This window comes from Scyliorhinus canicula, chromosome 5 (assembly GCF_902713615.1).
Source record: "Scyliorhinus canicula chromosome 5, sScyCan1.1, whole genome shotgun sequence".
Classification (NCBI taxonomy): Eukaryota; Metazoa; Chordata; class Chondrichthyes; order Carcharhiniformes; family Scyliorhinidae; genus Scyliorhinus; species Scyliorhinus canicula.
The window spans coordinates 61,743,543-61,764,292 of NC_052150.1; the positions used below are offsets into that span (position 1 = coordinate 61,743,543).

The 20,750-nt window shown below is 43.4% G+C and overlaps 1 protein-coding gene across 3 annotated transcripts in view; it reads right to left on the reverse strand.

The window, feature by feature from the left end:
* Nucleotides 1–626: 626 nt before the first annotated feature.
* LOC119966018 overlaps nucleotides 627–20,750 on the reverse strand; it is a 96,826-nt gene continuing 76,702 nt past the window's right edge. For all 3 annotated transcript variants that reach the window (XM_038797158.1, XM_038797160.1, XM_038797159.1), the window contains one exon: nucleotides 627–5,335. In XM_038797158.1, coding sequence (XP_038653086.1) covers nucleotides 5,141–5,335 — 195 coding nt within the window. In that variant the 3' untranslated portion in view covers nucleotides 627–5,140. The remainder of the gene's footprint in view (nucleotides 5,336–20,750) is intronic.

A 20,750-nucleotide genomic window follows, 5' to 3' on the forward strand; every position in this document is an offset into this window, starting at 1 on the left:
TGACAAGACAGTCCCAACAGGGACATCAGTAATTTTAATGATCAGGTACAATTAGTTAAATATTAGTAGCATGGCAGTATGCACAAGATGGATATAACCTAATCATTTGGAGAACAAATGATGACCAATTGGAACTCTCTTATTCTTTTATTCACAAATCCAATCCAATCTGTTCTACCCTTCTCCTAAAGGAATTCCCCTTACCCCCAGCTCCATGATATCATACACGAATGTGATAGCATCCATCCTGAGCCGATCAGTCAGTAACACTGTAGTCCATTTAACCCAGCTATGAACATGCCTCCAATTTGTTCTTCCTTTTCTGACTCTTCAGATTAATAGAAAATACAATTTAAAACAAACTGCAGTGAGACAATTTGCAGTAAGAGGTATTTTAACAAGAAATGTGGCTTCAATATATTTTAAGTTAGGGGAAATACAAACCTGTTTGGGGAAAATACTTTGTTGTATTTATTGCTAAGACATGTGCATCTTTCTATTAGAATCTTGATCATACTAATCCATTTGTTCATAAAGGAGAAAACGCCTTCTGTGTAAAGTGAGCAGCAATGTCCATTTGTTGCATAATAGCTTGAGTCCAGAAATTACACTCAATGACAGTTGAATAGTCCACATTTTTAAATAATATTTATTTGCCTGTTATTTTAGTGAAGGTATTAGCCTGTTACCATCCATTCTAAAAATATTAATTACAAGAATGTCATTATATACACTCCAAATATACAAGCCAAAAACAGACATTTTGTCAAAACTTCTTGCCTTGCACTCATCATGACAATCACGACGACACCAAAATTAGGGGTAACAACATCTTTATACTGCATAAGAGAGCACCAATTACCAATCAGAATCCACTTGCCAATCATTCAGCACTTCTCATACAAAGCTCTTATACATTGGTATTCTTGCGAATGTCCTGATAAATGCACAACAAAAAGATTTGACAAAATATTGTTTTTCAACAATACTGGTATTACCAAACGGCCATATATATAGGCCATGGCTATTGCCAATTGTAAGATCCAGGCCGTAATTAGGACAGACCTGTTTTTCTTTCTTCATGCATGGGATGTGGTTATCATTGGCAAGCCAGCATTTATTGCCCATCCCTAATTGTCATCAAAGGTGAGCAACCTTTGTCTCTCATTATTCCAAAGCAACTTTCAGGGCATTGAGGCTAAACAAACATCCTAATTGTATGTGTCTGTAAGGTCACTTGTGCACTTCTGAAAGATTTATAAAATAGCAGTTTAAAAGTTAAAGTAGAATAACATGATTTTTAAAAGAATTGCTAACATACCATTGTACATTTTTGATTTAGAGCAAATGTAAATTTAATTATGCCCTTCATACAGCACTTAACCATTAAACATGTCCATGAGCATTTGAGGGTCCAATTCACTGATAAACACCAGCAAAGTTGTTCATAAACAATGTACATAAACAATGTTGTAAATAAACAATGTACATGAAAATATAAACATAGTGCAAAAGCCGTATTTCTCCCTTACAGGTCCCACCTTTACTAACAATGTCACCCCAGGGGTGTGGGCAGAGTACAAGATAGGGAGAAACTGCCCTCAGTGGTAGAAGGGTAGAGGACACTGATCTGTTGTGAAACTTTTTTCAAAAAATGCAACAAGTGGTTAGGGTCAGGACTGCAGCGCCGAGAGTGTGGCCGGAATTTTAATTTTAATTGTGGTTTCTAAAGAGAATTGGTCAATTATCCAAAGAGAAAAAGTCAGACTATAGAGAAAAGGTGGGGGTGTGGGGCTTGATCAGTTGGTCTTGCAAAGAGCCAGCATGAATATGATGGGCTGAATACCCCCTTCTATTCTGTAACCATTCTATGATTCTGTGAGAACAGCTAATTCAGCTTTTGTAAATGTGAGAGGTGTCTGGTTTGGCAATTTTTCGCTTCCAAGTATATAAATAAAAGCATGCAGGATTCGTCGGGACCATGATTGTTACTCGGGAGGCTGACAAGCTGCAGCCGCAGAAACACACTTCACTCTCCACACACACCATCCCAGCCAACAAGATGGCACTGGTTGAGCTGGAGCGGCCCATCCCGCTGTTGGGTTGGCTGGGGCCAGATGGCACCAAGATCTGGGGGCGGGACACCATATGACCCGTGGCACTAAGTTCACAGTGGCAGGCTGTTAGCAGTGTATGCAACTACATGGCTGACTTGCTGGCTGCGGCAATGGTGTGCCGTGCCCGTCCACCCTGACTCCATAGCCCACCTCCTGGCCGCCCCCCCCCGCTATTCCCCCCGGCTGTCAGCAAACTATGGTGGTGTTGGAAACTTTCCGTACCCACTCTCTCTTCCTTAGCATCCACCAGGTCAGTTTCACGAGTTTTAAAAGCACAAGTGAACCGCGCTGTCGGGAACTTGGCCCATCGGAGGAGGAGGAGCATCCCGGAGGCCCCGGAGAATACCGGGTTGGGCCCGCTAATGACATGCAAACGGTGTTTACCATACGTGCATTCCAGAACACAGTCACGTCGCTGTTGAGGTGATGGAGAATCGCGATTTGGCGTCAAATCGGTGCCTGCCACGATTTTGCCGTTGGAACCTATTCTCCGCCCAATTGCCTTTCCCAATTTCGGCATCAGCCAAAGGAGAATCCCGCCCCATTTATTTTTCTCCGCTTTCAGCGCCTGACATGAATGCAGCAAATGGCATGGCAATTGATTCAAAGCGCTTTAGTTTGGTCCATCAAACTCGGCCCAAACATCACTCAACATTAATTCATGCCTGGATGATGGTATGAATACCGTGTAATAGAATTGGTGTTAAATAACTAAATATTGACAACTCAGGCATATTGGCTGAGTCCTATTCAACTGAAGAAGTAGATAACTAATCTACAGCTTCCCCAGTATAGAGTCATTCATGTTTTTACTTTTTCAAGTTGACTGTGATAACAGACCACCCAAAGTCAGGAACAAGAGGCGAGGGATAGGTGTATCAGTTTCAGGATGCTCTCCTTAGTGTCGGACATTTTAGGAGAGGCAAGTTTGAGGCCCATGTAGGTAGCTGCTCCCAAAAGGTGGCCAGCAGCTAGGCATATTAAAAGGCTTCTTGAAAGTAAATAATGAAGGCCAACTTAGATTTTCCAGCTGGCTTCCAGATTCCACATGCACGGGTTTTGTGGGTGGGGGCGTGGGCATGGATGCTGGTACCCAGCAGTAAGCTAGAGTTCAATGCTCTTGGTACTGGAAGGCTTACAGACCCACCTTGCTCCTAATTCATGCGTCTCCGCTGTGTGACAGCCAGGGTGAGGGTACAGCCAAAGATTACTGTGGAGAAGGGCTCCATGGTGGCCTGGCTGCTTTTAAATTAAATATTTTAAGAAGTGGGTAAATGAAGCACCCTCCTTGTTAGTCTTGTAATGCAGGCAGCTGCTTCTCTGAAACAGGAAGGTCTCCGATTGATCCTTCATCTTAAAGAGCCCACCTGCCACTCGTAATTTGGTAGGAAACCTTTATGTTAATTAAGGGCTCTAATTTCAACATTAATCCCTCCACAGAGGTGGGTTACTGACACAAAATCAAACCTGGCTCCAAATTCTCACCTCCATGTCAAAAATACACCCCAAAGTGACTCCGGTGTCCCACCCTAATCTATACTTTATTTTGTTGACTGATTTAACTCCTTTCTTTGTCCAGTATTTTCTATTGTCCCTCATCTGCTTTATTGAACTTATCAACCGTATCCTCCTGTTTTGTCTAGTGTCCTCAAATAATTCAGACACAGTAACAACCCCAACACTTGAGCCCTGGAACATGATACTCAGTACACAACACGGTGGCACAGCAGTTAGCACTGCTGCCTCACAGCTTCAGGGTCCTGGGTTCACATCTGGCCTCGGGTGACTGTGTGGGTTTCCTCCGGGTGCTCTGGTTTCCTGCCACAGTCCAATGATGTGCAGGTTAGGTGGATTTGCCATACTAAATTACCCTTAGTGTCCAAAAAGGTTAGGTGGGGTTACTGGGTGGGGTTTCCAAAGTCCGGTGCAGACTCAATGGGCTGAATGGCCTCCTTCTGCACTGTAAATTCTATGATGATTCTAACCCCTTCAGTGATTATATGTTTGCCACCCTGCAATCAAATTCTTATCCATTTTCTATGTATTCATCTGGTTTAATCTGAACCCATACAACTTTCAAAGTTTAACTAAAGCATTCCACATGTAACTTTATCAAATAGCAACTGAAAATCATGATACATAACTCCCTAGAATGTTCGGCTGTCCATGTGGGTTTATCACTTTCTTAAACGATTACGGCAAGGTGGTTGGTAAGGTTCTGCCCCATTTGAATCTGTGCTCACTGTTGAACCAAATCAAATGCTAACACTTGTGATGTTATAATTGGTTACATTTTGTGAACATTTCAGGATCTCAACAGGTCCATTGGAAACGGAGGAATCTGATGTTTGTCAGCTCTGGAAAACTTAGCGAGGAGAATTGGGCTTTAGCCAAGTGGATGAACAGACCATCTATTCAAAGATTCACGACACTAGAGCTAAAAAGAAAGAAAATTATAACAAGGGGATTTTTAAAAGTAAAAATCCACAGTTGTGTGACAAGATAACATTTAACATTGGTGTTCAGCAAACTGTAACTAATCTATATAGATTCACAGCAGCCTTTAAAGCTTATAAAGAACAACAAAGAGAGGAAATACCTTGAGCCCCAGCAGCTGGGAAAGTCTGAAAAAGTTTAAAGTCAAATTATTATACACCTCTGCAGTCATGTTTATTTATTCCATTCCCAACAAACACTTGTAAAGGCAGTTCCTGATTTCTGTACAGATTTAGGCAATCATCTTACAAAAATATCAGTGGAAGATAAAAAGTCCAAAACAGCAGATCTCTCATTTTTAATGTATTCTGCTTATTCTCCTCCCTGGCTAATTGGTTCAGAATCCCAATCCCCTCTATTTGCAGATGTGCATTAAGGCTTGAGCGAAACATTTTCCAGTTCATGCATCTTCTGCTGCAAATTTTTTCCACAATTCAGAGGTTCAAAAGCAGCTACCTCAGATCAACGGAAAGTTAGAACAATCTCTTTCCAGATTAAGGTGGATGCACAGTTCCATGAAATTCAGCTTATATATTGGTCATTTGAGCATTCTCCACAGGTACATTATAATGTCTGTCATCCTCGGTTATTAGAGTAACCATTGGCCAGTCCTCTTTATGATCATCAGGATAGAAGGTGACAAACTCATCAGTTCCAAATTTGTATAGCCTGAAAACTCTGATAGTCAACTCTAATGAGTATCCCAAAAGAAACATTTCAACCTGAAACAAAAAACAGTGTACATTAATTCATGTACTGATACGCACAGACTTTTGTGATTGATGAACAAACAACTACATAAACACACCAAATCAATAACTCTATTCACAAAGCACAAGCTGATAAAAAGTAGCTACTACCTGTGCTACCCAGGCTTTTCTCTAGGTTGCCTATATTTACAACTCACTCATGTAGTCCCATTACACTTTTAAGATAAATGAAAACTGAACAAATATATTTAGATGAGGTATTGCTCACAATCTTACTTATGTGGACAAACCAGTTGAGGGGCTTAAGTAACAGAAATAAATTTAGAGAAAGGCAGAGGCACTAGAAATGTAAATCCCTGCAGACGGGGACTCATACAAGTGATACATTAACATGTCATGTGCACGTTCTAGTGTGTAGGAAGTTTCCCAGATCAGAAGCTTGGCTCAGAGCAGGTTTATAGAAGTGGAGGAGATGGAATGAAATTAAAGGAATCTTATCAAAAGGCCATATTGCATTGAAGAACAAACTGCATAAAGCGGATATAGAATGTTAAAAAAAAAATCGAATTCTGCGAATGTTCCTTCCTTTCCCATCAGGCAAATGTTATGAAATTGTGGCACTGGCCACTTTACATGGGGATTGGAGCAACTTAACATAAGTATAAGGGGGGCAGAGGAACCTAAAAACACTATAGAGGCAGTAATTTCTTCAGCAGCAGATTATCACTCCATACTAACTTACCTGTGCTTAAATTCTAAAGCACCTGTCTTGGCTTCCTGACTCAGACCCAGTGAGAGTCAGACAGTGAAGCATGTGTCCCTGGCTCCAGTGGCAAAGTGTAAAAGGAGCGGAGTGAAGGAGGACACCTCCCTTTTTACAGAAAGTGAAAAGCGGGCAAGTTAAAAGATCCTCAGGGCGGGGGAGATCCTGGCAGCTCCGTCTGGGTCTTTAAAATAGTTACGCTGAAGGTAGAAGTGCTTTTTACCCTTCTAACTCTTTCAGAGTAACTATGAGTGCAGAACCATCCGAAGTTAGCAATTTAAATCACATTGTTGGATGGTTCCCAGCACAACGTCCAGGAGAAGTTAGCGTTTCTGGACAATTGCCAGGTAAACCCTGACCTGGGAACTCCCAAGAAGATTTCCCCAAGCATCTTTGAAGTACCACCCAAATCCAATGCTGCGGAGCCAGGAAGTTACAGGTCATAGTATATACATCTTTTCCCATCAGTGTGTCAGGCCTGGCTGAGTCGTTACACTAGGCTTGGAAACAAAGGCTGAAACATAATAAGGTTGAAACTCCGGTACATTGAATTAATGCTGCACATTGAAACACAAGCTTTTGAAGGAGAAGTAGAACAGTTTGCCCTCAGGTGAGTGGTAAAGATCTCATGTCGTTTTTGTGAATAGCAATGGATCTCAGTGTGCTGGACTGCATTTGTCCTTCAAACAAAATCACTAAATCATCTCATTATTGTATTGTAAGAAACTGTGGCAATTAACACACAAGTGGGTCAAAAGGATGCAAATAAGTGATAATAATGAGAAAAAGTAGAAAAACTGAAACGAATTTCCAAAAGGTTCTCCCAATCTCCTGCTGTAAACTCGGCAGAAGTCCCGGATGCTGATTTAGAGGTTGCAGTCTCCCACTATAGAGACCCGTGGAAATTCCAGGCACAAGTTCCCCACAATTGCTACCAAGAAAGCCAAGTAGGCTTCCTATTTTATTTTGTTCCTCCTTCACGTCCCACAAAAATATTACATTCAATGAGGTGCAACGGGGTGAACATGTTACTAGAAACAAAATGCAAAGCAGTTGATAGTTCAGACAATGTTAAGCCACCTCGTGTGATGAATGTAGGGATTTCTGATTTGGTATTGTAAGTATTTGGTGAAGTAAGGGTTAAAAACTTGGGTTAGTGTGTATTAGACTGCTGAACTTATGTTTTAAAAGAGTCTTGGCTTGAAAGGCAGCAAAGCTTTTAGGATCCAGATGTGAAACTAACCATCATAAAAAGCTTGGGTTAATGCAATTTTGTTTTGATTACGGGGATTCCCTGGAGAACTAATTCATTTTCAGCTTGGTGAGATCAGGTCATTGTTGGATGAAGCTATGGCACAGGCTTTTTGAGAAAGTATTTTCAGTTCCATTCTGAGCTGAGTGAAGCTGTGTGCATTAATGAGGCAGTTCTGCTCTCACTGTAGGCTAGGTAAAATAGATTAACAGTCTTTAAAGCAGTGCAGACTTGTCTGAGGACAAGGGAGACTGAAACAAGCCAGTTGACACATACAGCCAGAATTACTGACGGGAATCGGGTATTTTCTGCAAAGCAGTGTCACAATCTCTTTTCAAAGAACAATTCTGGAAAGCAAGTATCCTTCTGTGCCATTGGTATTTAGGGTGGATTGAGAGCTCAGATGGTCTATTTTCTTGTTTCATGGGAATAAAAATAGCAAAAGTAAGGGTATTGTATTAACTGTGTTGAGTAGTATCGTTTAAGGGGTAATTGTAAACTATTTTCGGTGTGATTTTAATACTGTGTTAGTAATAAAGTTTGTTTTAATACAGTATACCAGATCGCTATTCCTTTGTTACAATCACTCCTGGAGCGAAGTATTCTTCCCTCTCAGTTTTACAAAATTAAAATATAGCATTGGGGTTTTGGTCCAGTATCCTAGCCACTATTGGGGTCTGGTCTAGGATTGTAATACTTATGACATCAATTTGTAAACTACCAGGTTATACTAGATCAACATAAGAAATAGGAGGAGTGGTAGGCCACTATTCAATCAGATCTTTTACTTCAACACTATTTTCCTGCACTATCCCCATACCCCTCAATGTTTTTAATATCGGTCTCAGTCCTGAACAGACTCAATGACTGAGCTTCAACAGCCCTCTGGGATGGACAATTCCAAAGATTCATCACCACCTCAATGATGAAATTCCGCATCATCTCAGACCTGTCTCTTATTCTGAAACTGTATCCCCTGGTTCTAGACCCTACAGCCAAGGGAAACATCTTTCCTGCATCCACCCAGTTAAACCCAGTAAGAATTTTGTACCTTTGAATTCCTCTTCCTCTTATTCCTCTAAACTGCAGAGAACGAAGGCCCAGACTATTTAATCTTTCCTCACAGGACATTCTCTCATTCCCAGGAATTAATTTATTGAACCTTTGTTGCAGTTTTTCTAAGGCAAGCACATCTTTCCTTTGGGTAAGCAAACAAAAACCGCACAAAATACTCCAGATGTGGCATTATATAATTGCAGTAATATCACTTCTCAGATTACCAGGTTGTTCAAGGTCAACATAAGACATAAGAAATAGGAGCAGCAGTAAGACATTCAGCCCTTCGATCTAACTCTGCGATTCAATGAGATCATGGCTGATCTACTTTACTCCTATACTCAAATCCTCTTATAATAAAGGACAAAGTGTCATTTGCCCTCTTAATTGCTTACGGTACCTGCACGTTAGTTTTCAGTGAACAACAACACACCAAGCCCCTTTGAAGTTCACCATTTCCCAGCCTCTCACGATTTAAGAAGTATTCTACACTTCAGTTTTTCCTTCCGAAGTAGATAACCTCACATTTCTCCACATTGTATTCTATCTGTCAAATCTTTGCCCACTCATTTAGCCTCTCCAAATCCCCAGGAAACGTCACTGCTTCTTCCTTGGAACTCACATGACAAGCATATCTGGATTAGTGTATTGAACTCTTAAACCTTTATATACCCATTATAAAATGGAAGTATACCATGGAAACATTGAGTTCAACAAAGTCAGTCACTCGAGTGATCACATGTCCACTACCCAAAATTTAATGAGACATAACCTTGGGGATATAGAAATAAACCCCTAACCGCACCCCCAACCTATATAGGTAAAATTGAGACATGCTTGATGAACCAATCATTTATTTTGCAGAATACCCGTATGTCTGAAACAAAGTAGAAATGCCAGACCTTGGAGTATTTTGACATTTTTCATATCCAAATAAACATCAAAAACATGCTAAACTCTCGAAAACAGACAGGGTAGTGAAGGCAATCATCCAGCAGAGGGCAGCAGAGCAGAGCTACTGATCAGCTGTTCTGGGGAAATTTGCATACGTGCAGTGCGGTCAGCCTAAGTTGAAGGTGGTCTGTGGAGAGGCTGTTGGCAAGTGACAGTTAAACCCGAAACACTTTGTGAGTGTTTCCCACCCTACCTCCTCCTCTAACCAACCCCCCCCACCCCACGGTGGTTGGGAAGCGGGAGCAGGGGCCTGTCGTGAAGGTGAGTGAGTGCCTTTAAATTTGCTTACCTTTCAGCGGGAGCAGGGTTTGAGGTAATATCAGGTAAGCTCTTCCTTTCTTTTTCTTGTTTTTTTTATAAATCTAGAGGTGATGTCAGGGAAGGCAGTACAATGCTCCTCCTGCAGAATGTTTGAGGTGAGGGACGCCGTCAGTGTCCCTGCTGATTTCATCTGTGGGAAGTGCACCCAACTCCAGCTCCTCAAAAACCGTGTTAGGGACCTGGAGCTTGAGCTGGATGAACTTCGGATCATTCGGGAGGCAGAGGGGGTCATAGATAGGAGCTTCAGGGACGTAGTTACACCAAAGATTGGAGATAGATGGGTAACTGTAAGAGGGACTGGGAAGAAGCAGTCAGTGCAGGGACCCCCTGCGGTCGTTCCCCTGAGTAACAAGTATACCGTTTTGGATACTTGTGGGGGGGACGACTTACCAGGGGCAAGCCATGAGGTACGGGCCTCTGGCACGGAGTCTGTCCCTGTTGCTCAGAAGGGAAGGGGGGAAAGGAGTAGAACATTAGTAATTGGGGACTCAATAGTCAGGGGCACAGATAGGAGATTTTGTGGGAGCGAGAGAGACTCACGTTTGGTATGTTGCCTCCCAGGTGCAAGGGTAAGTGATGTCTCGGATCGTGTTTCCGGGTCCTTAAGGGGGAAGGGGAGCAGCCCCAAGTCGTAGTCCACATTGGCACTAACGACATAGGTAGGAAAGGGGACAAGGATGTCAGGCAGGCCTTTAGGGAGCTAGGATGGAAGCTCAGAGCGAGAACAAACAGAGTTGTTATCTCTGGGTTGTTGCCCGTGCCACGTGATAGTGAGATGAGGAATAGGGAGAGAGAGCAATTAAACACGTGGCTACAGGGATGGTGCAGGCAGGAGGGATTCAGATTTCTGGATAACTGGGGCTCTTTCTGGGGAAGGTGGGACCTCTATAGACAGGATGGTCTACATCTGAACCTGAGGGGCACCAATATCCTGGGGGGGAGATTTGTTAGTGCTCTTTGGGGGGGTTTAAACTAATTCAGCAGGGGCATGGGAACCTGGATTGTAGTTTTGGGGTACGGGAGATTGAGAGTATAGAGGTCAGGAGCACAGATTTGACTTCGCAGGAGGGTGCCAGTGTTCAGGTCGGTGGTTTGAAGTGTGTCTACTTCAATGCCAGGAGTATACGAAATAAGGTTGGGGAACTGGCAGCATGGGTTGGTACCTGGGACTTCGATGTTGTGGCCATTTCAGAGACATGGATAGAGCAGGGACAGGAATGGTTGTTGCAGGTTCCGGGGTTTAGGTGTTTTAGTAAGCTCAGAGAAGGGGGCAAAAGAGGGGGAGGTGTGGCGCTGCTAGTCAAGGACAGTATTACGGTGGCGGAAAGGATGCTAGATGGGGACTCTTCTTCCGAGGGTAGTATGGGCTGAGGTTAGAAACAGGAAAGGAGAGGTCACCCTGTTGGGAGTTTTCTATAGGCCACCTAATAGTTCTAGGGATGTAGAGGAAAGGATGGCGAAGATGATTCTGGAAAAGAGCGAAAGTAACAGGGTAGTTGTTATGGGAGACTTTAACTTTCCAAATATTGACTGGAAAAGATATAGTTCGAGTACATTGGATGGGTCGTTCTTTGTACAATGTGTGCAGGAGGGTTTCCTGACACAATATGTTGACAGGCCAACAAGAGGCGAGGCCACATTGGATTTGGTTTTGGGTAATGAACCAGGCCAGGTGTTAGATCTGGAGGTAGGTGAGCACTTTGGAAATAGTGACCACAATTCGGTGACCTTTACGTTAGTGATGGAAAGGGATAAGTATACCCCGCAGGGCAAGAGTTATAGCTGGGGGAAGGGCAATTATGATGCCATTAGACATGACTTAGGATGTGTTGGTTGGAGAAGTAGGCTGCAAGGGTTGGGCATACTGGATATGTGGAGCTTGTTCAAGGAACAGCTATTGCATGTTCTTGATAAGTACGTACCAGTCAGGCAGGGAGGAAGGGGTCGAGCGAGGGAACCGTGGTTTACCAAAGAAGTGGAATCTCTTGTTAAGAGGAAGAAGGAGGCCTATGTGAAGATGAGGCGTGAAGTTTCAGTTGGGGCGCTTGATAGTTACAAGGAAGCGAGGAAGGATCTAAAGAGAGAGCTGAGACGAGCAAGGAGGGGACATGAGAAGTCTTTGGCAGGTAGGATCAAGGAAAACCCAAAAGCTTTCTATAGGTATGTCAGGAATAAAAGAATGACTAGGGTAAGAGTAGGGCCAGTCAAGGACAGTGGTGGGAAGTTGTGTGTGGAGGCTGAGGAGATAAGCGAGATACTAAATGAATACTTTTCGTCAGTCTTCACTCAAGAAAAAGATAATATTGTGGAGGAGAATGCTGAGACCCAGGCTATTAGAATAGATGGCATTGAGGTGCGTAGGGAAGAAGTGTTGGCAATTCTGGACAAGGTGAAAATAGATAAGTCCCCGGGGCCGGATGGGATTTATCCTAGGATTCTCTGGGAAGCCAGGGAAGAGATTGCTGAGCCTTTGGCTTTGATTTTTAGGTCATCATTGGCTACAGGAATAGTGCCAGAGGACTGGAGGATAGCAAATGTGGTCCCTTTGTTCAAGAAGGGGAGTAGAGATAACCCCGGTAACTATAGGCCGGTGAGCCTAACGTCTGTGGTGGGTAAAGTCTTGGAGAGGATTATAAAAGATACGATTTATAATCATCTAGATAGGAATAATATGATTAGGGACAGTCAGCATGGTTTTGTGAAGGGTAGGTCATGCCTCACAAACCTTATCGAGTTCTTTGAGAAGGTGACTGAACAGGTAGACGAGGGTAGAGCAGTTGATGTGGTGTATATGGATTTCAGTAAAGCGTTTGATAAGGTTCCCCACGGTCGGCTATTGCAGAAAATACGGAGGCTGGGGATTGAGGGTGATTTAGAGATGTGGATCAGAAATTGGCTAGTTGAAAGAAGACAGAGAGTGGTAGTTGATGGGAAATGTTCAGAATGGAGTTCAGTTACGAGTGGCGTACCACAAGGATCTGTTCTGGGGCCGTTGCTGTTTGTCATTTTTATAAATGACCTAGAGGAGGGCGCAGAAGGATGGGTGACTAAATTTGCAGACGACACTAAAGTCGGTGGAGTTGTAGACAGTGCGGAAGGATGTTGCAGGTTACAGAGGGACATAGATAAGCTGCAGAGCTGGGCTGAGAGGTGGCAAATGGAGTTTAATGTGGAGAAGTGTGAGGTGATTCACTTTGGAAAGAATAACAGAAATGCGGAATATTTGGCTAATGGTAAAATTCTTGGTAGTGTGGCTGAGCAGAGGGATCTCGGTGTCCATGTACATAGATCCCTGAAAGTTGCCACCCAGGTTGATAGGGTTGTGAAGAAGGCCTATGGTGTGTTGGCCTTTATTGGTAGAGGGATTGAGTTCCGGAGCCATGAGGTCATGTTGCAGTTGTACAAAACTCTAGTACGGCCGCATTTGGAGTATTGCGTACAGTTCTGGTCGCCTCATTATAGGAAGGACGTGGAAGCTTTGGAACGGGTGCAGAGGAGATTTACCAGGATGTTGCCTGGTATGGAGGGAAAATCTTATGAGGAAAGGCTGATGGACTTGAGGTTGTTTTCGTTAGAGAGAAGGTTAAGAGGTGACTTAATAGAGGCATACAAAATGATCAGAGGGTTAGATAGGGTGGACAGCGAGAGCCTTCTCCCGCGGATGGAGGTGGCTAGCACGAGGGGACATAGCCTTAAATTGAGGGGTAATAGATATAGGACAGAGGTCAGAGGTGGGTTTTTTACGCAAAGAGTGGTGAGGCCGTGGAATGCCCTACCTGCAACAGTAGTGAACACGCCAACATTGAGGGCATTTAAAAATTTATTGGATAAGCATATGGATGATAAGGGCATAGTGTAGGTTAGATGGCCTTTAGATTTTTTCCATGTCGGTGCAACATCGAGGGCCGAAGGGCCTGTACTGCGCTGTATCGTTCTATGTTCTATGTTCTATGTATCCACTTTGATTTATTTCCTTTTGTCTTAAGAATCCAACTGGGGATATTTTTTTTAAATATTTTTTTTATTCTCCTTTTTCACATTTTCTTCAAAATTTACACCCACCAACAAACAATCAACGGTAACAAATATAATGTCAATCCCCTTATCAACAACAACAATCCCATCCTCCCACCAACCCCCAAACAACAACCCACATGTCAGCACAAACATCAAATAAAAAAAGAATCAGGAATCACCCAAGTCACCATCAACATACACAGCCCCCACCAACTATTCAATGTCATCAATTCTTGAAAGTGCATAATGAATTGTAGAACCCCTCCATCCTTCCCCTCAGTTCAAACTTCACCTTCTCAAGCTTCAAGAATTCCAGCAGGTCCCCCACCACACCAGGGCACAGGATGGAGAGGTTGACCTCCACCCCAACAAGATCAGTCTTTGGGCGATCAATGAGGCGAAGGCTACAACATCTGCCTCTGCGCCCGCTTCCAACCCCAGCTGGTCCGACACCCAAATATGGCCTCCAGAGGGCATGGGTCAAATGTCACATCCCCAACCTTAGAGATTACCCTAAAAACCTACCTCCAGTAATCCTCCAGTTTTGGACAGGATCATAACATATGAACATGGTTTGCAGGGTCCCTCCGCAACGTTAACACATCTTCAACCCGCTCAAAGAACTGGCTCATCCTCGCCTTTGTGAGATGTGCTCAATATACCATCAGCTATATCAGCCCCAAACCCGTGCACGAGGTGGACACAATCACTCTTCGGTGCACCTCACACCAGAACCCCTCCTCCATATCCTCTCCCAACTCTTCCTCCCATTTTTCTTTGATCCCTTCCAGCGGTGCCTTCTCCTTTTCCAAAATAACCCCATAAACCGCCGATCCTACCCCCTTCTCCAGTCCCCCTTTCGTCAGCACCTCCTCAAACAATGTGGAGGCCGGCTCTACCGGGAAGTTCTGTATCACCTTCTTGGCAAAGTCTCAAACCGGCATATTTCTAAACATTTCCCCCTGCTCCAGCCCATACTTTGCTCCCAGCTCCTTCAATCCTGCAAATCAACCCCCTAGAAGCAAATCTTTTAGTGCCCTTCTCGTCTCATCTCCGAAAATTCGCATCCCACTTCCCTGGCTCAGATCTGTGATTCCCCCGAATCGGCGTTTCCCTTGACCCTGCCCCCAACCTGAAATGCTGGCGAAACTGCCTCCAAATTCTCAACGATGCTATTACTACCAGACTCCAAGCATTTCCCCAAGCCATCGGGTGCGGCGCTGTTGCTAGCGCCTTCAATCCCGACTCCCTACACAAACTCTCCTCCATTCTGACCCACTGGAAATCCACCCTCTGACCCAGCTCCGCACCTTCTCCACGTTCGCCAGCCAGTAATAATACATCAGGTTCAGAAGACCCAAACCTCCTGCCTGCCTTCCTTTCTGTAGCAGCACCGTTCTAAGTCTAGTCACCTTCTCTCCCCATATGAACGAGGTTATCATTCCTTCAATCTCTCTTTGGCTGGAAGATCGACAGACATTGAAAAATAAACCAAAATTGCGGCAACACATTCATTGTAATCACCTGTACCCGACCCGCCAGCGACAGAGGGAGACCATCCCACCTTGTCAGATCAGCTTTCACCCTCCTACCAAGCTAGAAATGTTGTACTTATGGAGCCCCCCCTCACAATCCCGAATAACTCGCACCACCTGCCCTACGGAATAGCAGCTCCCCCCACCCCTGCCTCACTCCCAACCGAACCACAAAATACTCATTCGTTTAGATTTAATTTGTACCCAGAGAAAGACCCAAACACCCGAAGCAGCTCCAATATTCCCCCTATTTTTTTTTAAATAAACAATTTTATTGAGGTAGTTTTTGGCTTTATAAACAGTTACAGACATCATCAGAAAGAAAGCAAACAATATCCCCCCTATTGACACACTCGGTTCAGACACCCATATAAGGACACCCTATGCTCTACACAGCACCCCCCCCCCCCCTCCACACTATCGCTTTCCACCCCCCAAACCTCTTAACACAATGGCCAACGGCTCAATTGCGAGTGCAAACAATAGGGGGGACAGGAGGACATCCCTGCCTAGTACCATGGTGGAGAGAAAAATATCCCATCCCGAGCTGACATTAATGTCCTCAAATCATGGACCAATCTCAAACCGCTCCAGAACTGCCATCAAGTAATCCCATTCTACCCGGTCAAACGCTTTGAATCCAACTGGGGATATTACATCTTAATTTCCTTCTTGCAGCCTTGTGCCTGACTGGCGCTAAATGGGGTTTTCCTTTTTGTTTAATGAATTCTCGTCCCATGAAGCAGAATCTTATTAAATTACCTGCCAACTATCCCTGCAAAGATCAAATATCAGCTCAAATTAAAACAATAGTGCAAATCACAAATGTCCAAAATAACTATCATTCTTCTTTCACTCAACATGAAACATGTTGGTTTAGACATCCTGATAAGTTTTTAAACTTATCACCACAGGGAGTAAAAGTTTGCCTTGCACAACAGCCATTCCCTATAGAAAGCACAAATTTTTCCACTCCTATTGACTTCAACAGAAATAAAAACTGGCCAGTTTCCATAAGGCACAAGCAATAGGATGAGTATACTTGGTCCCTCAATTCTGCTGTACCAGTCAGTAGGATCATGGCTGATCTGATGTGGTCTCAGCTCCACTTTTCTACCTGCTTCTATGCCTCCCTTATCAATCAAAAAATAACTCAGTCTTGAATATATTTAATGACCCAGCCTCCACTGTGCGATGGAGGGAGAGAATTCAAAACACGAATGACCCTTGGAGAAGAAATTCCTCATCTGCATATTAAATAGGAGATCCCTTATTTTGTAACACCTCCCCACCCCTCGCTGATTCCCCCGCAAGGGGAAAGATTCTCTCAACGCCTACTCTGTTCCATCACAATCTCACGTCTCAGTAACAAGTCTCCAATCCAAAATCAGTCTTACACGGCAAGCTGAAAATGTACTTGCCAAATCGCTGTCTTAGGTTTCCTGAAATACTGAAATGGACAGCAAACTTGGCACACCTCTCCATTTCTGCAACATTTCATATTGGAAAATGCCACCGTGGGTACTGTGGTAAGTTGGAGGTTGAACAGCTACAAGGAGATATGAATCCACTGTTCCCCAGGATGGCACAAACATTAGGAAAACTAAGCGCTCAGCTACGGAAACAAGCTTCTGCGGCAAAAAATTGCCATATTTTAAAAAAGAAATTGGAACTGAAATCCAGCTGCAAGCACACAAAACTCGGCATCGATTTCCCGGTGGTCAAAGAAAGCATTCCTGGAAAATCTAGAATAATGAGTAAGGTTCACACCCACAAAGGGCAGGAACCTCATTTAAATGGATTATCAGAAACTTTATTATTAAAGGGCCTCCCCGCCACATTGATCCCCTTTCACTAAACATTGATACCGTGGTGGTGTGACATCTACAACAGCTTTATAAATACAGATTCAGTCGAGGGAAACGCTCATGGGGGTGTGCGTGTGCAAATATAGTCCCCAGGAGAAAAAAAGAGATATGCCCACCCGGCACAGGTTGGCACTATGGTGCTGGGGGCAGTGCTGCGGTGAGCCCTCGTGGCAGCCCCATGGAGGAACTTTCATCCACGTGGGGTGGGGAGGGGAAGAGAGCTAGATCTGATTGGAGCATTCAGATTTCTATAGAGCCAGATGCTGGCCTGCCAGTGTGACAGCATCAATCACACCGACTCTCACCTCAAAATTCTAAAACAAAAGGTTAGATGGGGTTACTGGGATAAGGTGGAGGTGTGGGCTTAGATAAGGTGATCTTTCCATGGGCCTGTGCACTCGATGGGCCAAATGGCCTTCTTCTGTACTGTAAATTCTATGATCTATGATCGACTCATTTTGTTTCTTTAAAGAGGCTAATGCTCTGGAGTGAAAGCTGGTCTGCGCAACTGGAGAGCAACACGCCAGTTTTCAGTCTGAGCCTGACACTTTAAAAAATAGAAGATTCCACCCAATATTTTGCACAAATCAGTCCCATAATTTGTCATCAGGAATCAAGGGGAAGGAAGCTCCCATTGAAACTTTGTCACGTGATGGCATCACCACATAGCGCAGCAGCACCCAATCAAATTCAAACCACAAGTCAAAAAAAAAAAGCCAGATCAACTCCGATTGGCTCCGATTTGCCACAAAAGCTTGTTTCCGTAGCCGAGCGCCTAGTTTGCCTAATGTTTGTGCCACCCTGGGGAACAGCGATTGGTGGGGTTTAAATTTCTTTTAGGGACTGGGTATGAAAACAGACTTCAACTCTGGTTGGGTCAGTGATTTGTTTGTAACATTTGCTGCAAACGTTCTTGCATTATTTCAATCAATGACTGTTACAGGAAACTTGAGCTTTAACCCATAGCACGCCCGCTGAATGGATGTGTTCAACAGCAGGAAGTTTAAATTCTATTACTGATTTAAAACATTTAAATTCTATGTAGGACCAAATTCACTTCACATCCAGACTTTTCCGAGTGTTGAAAGTTGGTATTTCTCTAGTATAAAGATTATGTGCTTCATGTTGGAACATTGCGAACCAGCTAATCTTAGAAAGAACAGAACCAAAAACTGGCAGTAGGTTTACAGGAACAAAACATCTATTTCCATGAGAGTGGGTACAGAAAAGGGAACTTGTGCTTTATTATATATGGTAACATTTGCATTCTAAACCAAAAAATGTTTCCCAACCTTCTCCGTACTAAAATCATGTACAGCGATGTGTAAAGTATTTTTCACAAAGTCTACTTTCTCGCACGTTTATAGAAATTCAGCTCACTAGAATGTGCAAGAACAAGAACATACAGTGCAGAAGGAGGCCATTTGGCCCATCGAGTCTGCACCGACCTATTTAAGACCTCACTTCCACCCTATCCCCGTAAGCCAATAACCCCTCCGAACCTTTTTGGTCACTAAGGCAATTGATCATGGCCAATCCACCTAACCTGCACATCTTTGGACTGTGGGAGGAAACCGGAGTACCCGGAGGAAACCCACGCAGACACGGGGAGAACGTGCAGACTCCACACAGACAGTGATCCAGCGGGGAATCGAACGGGTGTTTGGTATATGCACTATAAATATAATTTAATATAATATATAATACAATCTTTAATTAACACTGCAATGAGGTTACTGTGAAAACAATTCATGTAATTTTATATAATTTACTGCAAAAGGTGGAATACCAGTTCGGCCACGGTTGCATATCATTCACAAAGCATTCCAAGAGAGGTTGGACTACAAGGCCTGTTGATGCAAGCTGTTTGTAAAAGCACATACTGTTGTTCAGTGCTATCAGATTGCTGCTGTGGATGGCTTTCTGGCACCATTTGACTTTACAATATGTAAAATACTTGGTATAATTTCAACTTTATCTAAAAATCCTGAATAATTCACAGCCTGAATAACTGACCTTTATCTGCTGCTTAGTTTTGCTCGATAGAAAGTGAATCTCCATGTTAACCCGCTCCCTCAGCTCATTCCCATGTTCCTGACACCCGCTTTCCGTGACGTGACGTCAACAGATGTCAGAGGTCAGTTCTTTACACGGAGAGTGGTGGGTGTGTGGAATGCACTACCAGCAGAGGTGGTGGAGTCAGAGTCATTAGGAACATTTAAGCGACTCTTGGACAGGCACATGGACAGCAGTAAATTTAAGCGGTGTAGGTTAGGTTGATCTTAGATTAGGATAAGTGGTCGGCGCACCGTGGGCCGAAGGGCCTGTACTGTGTTGTACTGTTCTATGTCTCCTGGAAAATGTCCAGCCAGGGTCGGCAACCCTACTTGTCAGTTTATTATATGTCCCACAAGCAATCAGAGTTCTATCAATCCTTTCCAGAGTTGGACTGCAATGGATTATTTTGGATTTGACATGTCCCAACTCAAAAGGAGAGAGTCAAAGTTTAATGGACTCAGTTTACGTCATATTACAGTGATTTGCTTCGACAATGATTTCATGGTTTTATGTAATATTTATTTTCCAAGTGATCCATGATTTACTTTCTAAAAGTAGGTTCATTCAGACTAATCAGCAGAAAATTAAGTGTTTACTTTGGCAGCAAACCGATGCCTGAACGATCAGCAACCAGTCCTTCTGCACAGCCAAGATTTACTATCAACTTAATGTGATATTATCAAGTTCAGTGAGCCATTAAACTTCTCAATAACCTAGAAATGCAGTAAAAGGTCAAATTTGAGCTGTAATCTCTTAGCGTGCTGCAACACCCTCACTGGCACCTCCCTCCAAAGCTTTCTGGGCAGAAATGGTAGCACAGTTGCTTCACAGCACCAGGGTCCCACGTTCAATTCCCAGCTTAGGTCACTGTCTGTGTGGAGTCTACATGTCCTCCCCATGTATGCGAGAGTTTCTTCCGGGTGCTCCGGTTTCCTCCCACAAATCCCGAAAGACCTGCTGGTGTTGGGTAATTTGGACATTCTGAATTTTGCCTTTGTGTACCCAAACAGGCGCTGGAATACGGCGACTAGGGCTTTTCACAGTAACTTAATTGCAGTGTTAATTTAAGCCTACTTGTGGCAATAAAGATTATTATATTATTATAAATTAAAAGCTCACAAATGACACGACATTCTCCACAACACAAGTAAGAAAATGCAGCAACCTCTGCAATCATTTTCACCACCTCAAAATATCAAACTTTTGCAATTGAACAATTACCTTGTCATGTCATCATAAAATGACATAGATTCACCAACTTGCAAACAAATGTTTCACAACCTGTTAAATCAAGCAGTTAATCATGGAGTAGTGTGGTCAAAACAACTGTTAGTCTTTCACAAACCAGTTTTAGCACTGGTTTTAAGAAAGCAGCACCAAATCAGACTCTCTGTGCTATTCTCACTGTACATCTTCCCACTTCGCCATGCTCTCATTCAAGCATAGAATAAAGTTGGAGCAGAAGAATCTGGTAAAGTTCCCGAAGTGCGACCAGAGATTTCTACTGTCAGTCAGTTTGTATTACCAACTGCAACAGGTGGCAAGAAATCCACATGTGTAGCACAGCTTTGAAGTGTAATAAAAGTATTCTCACTCAATTTCC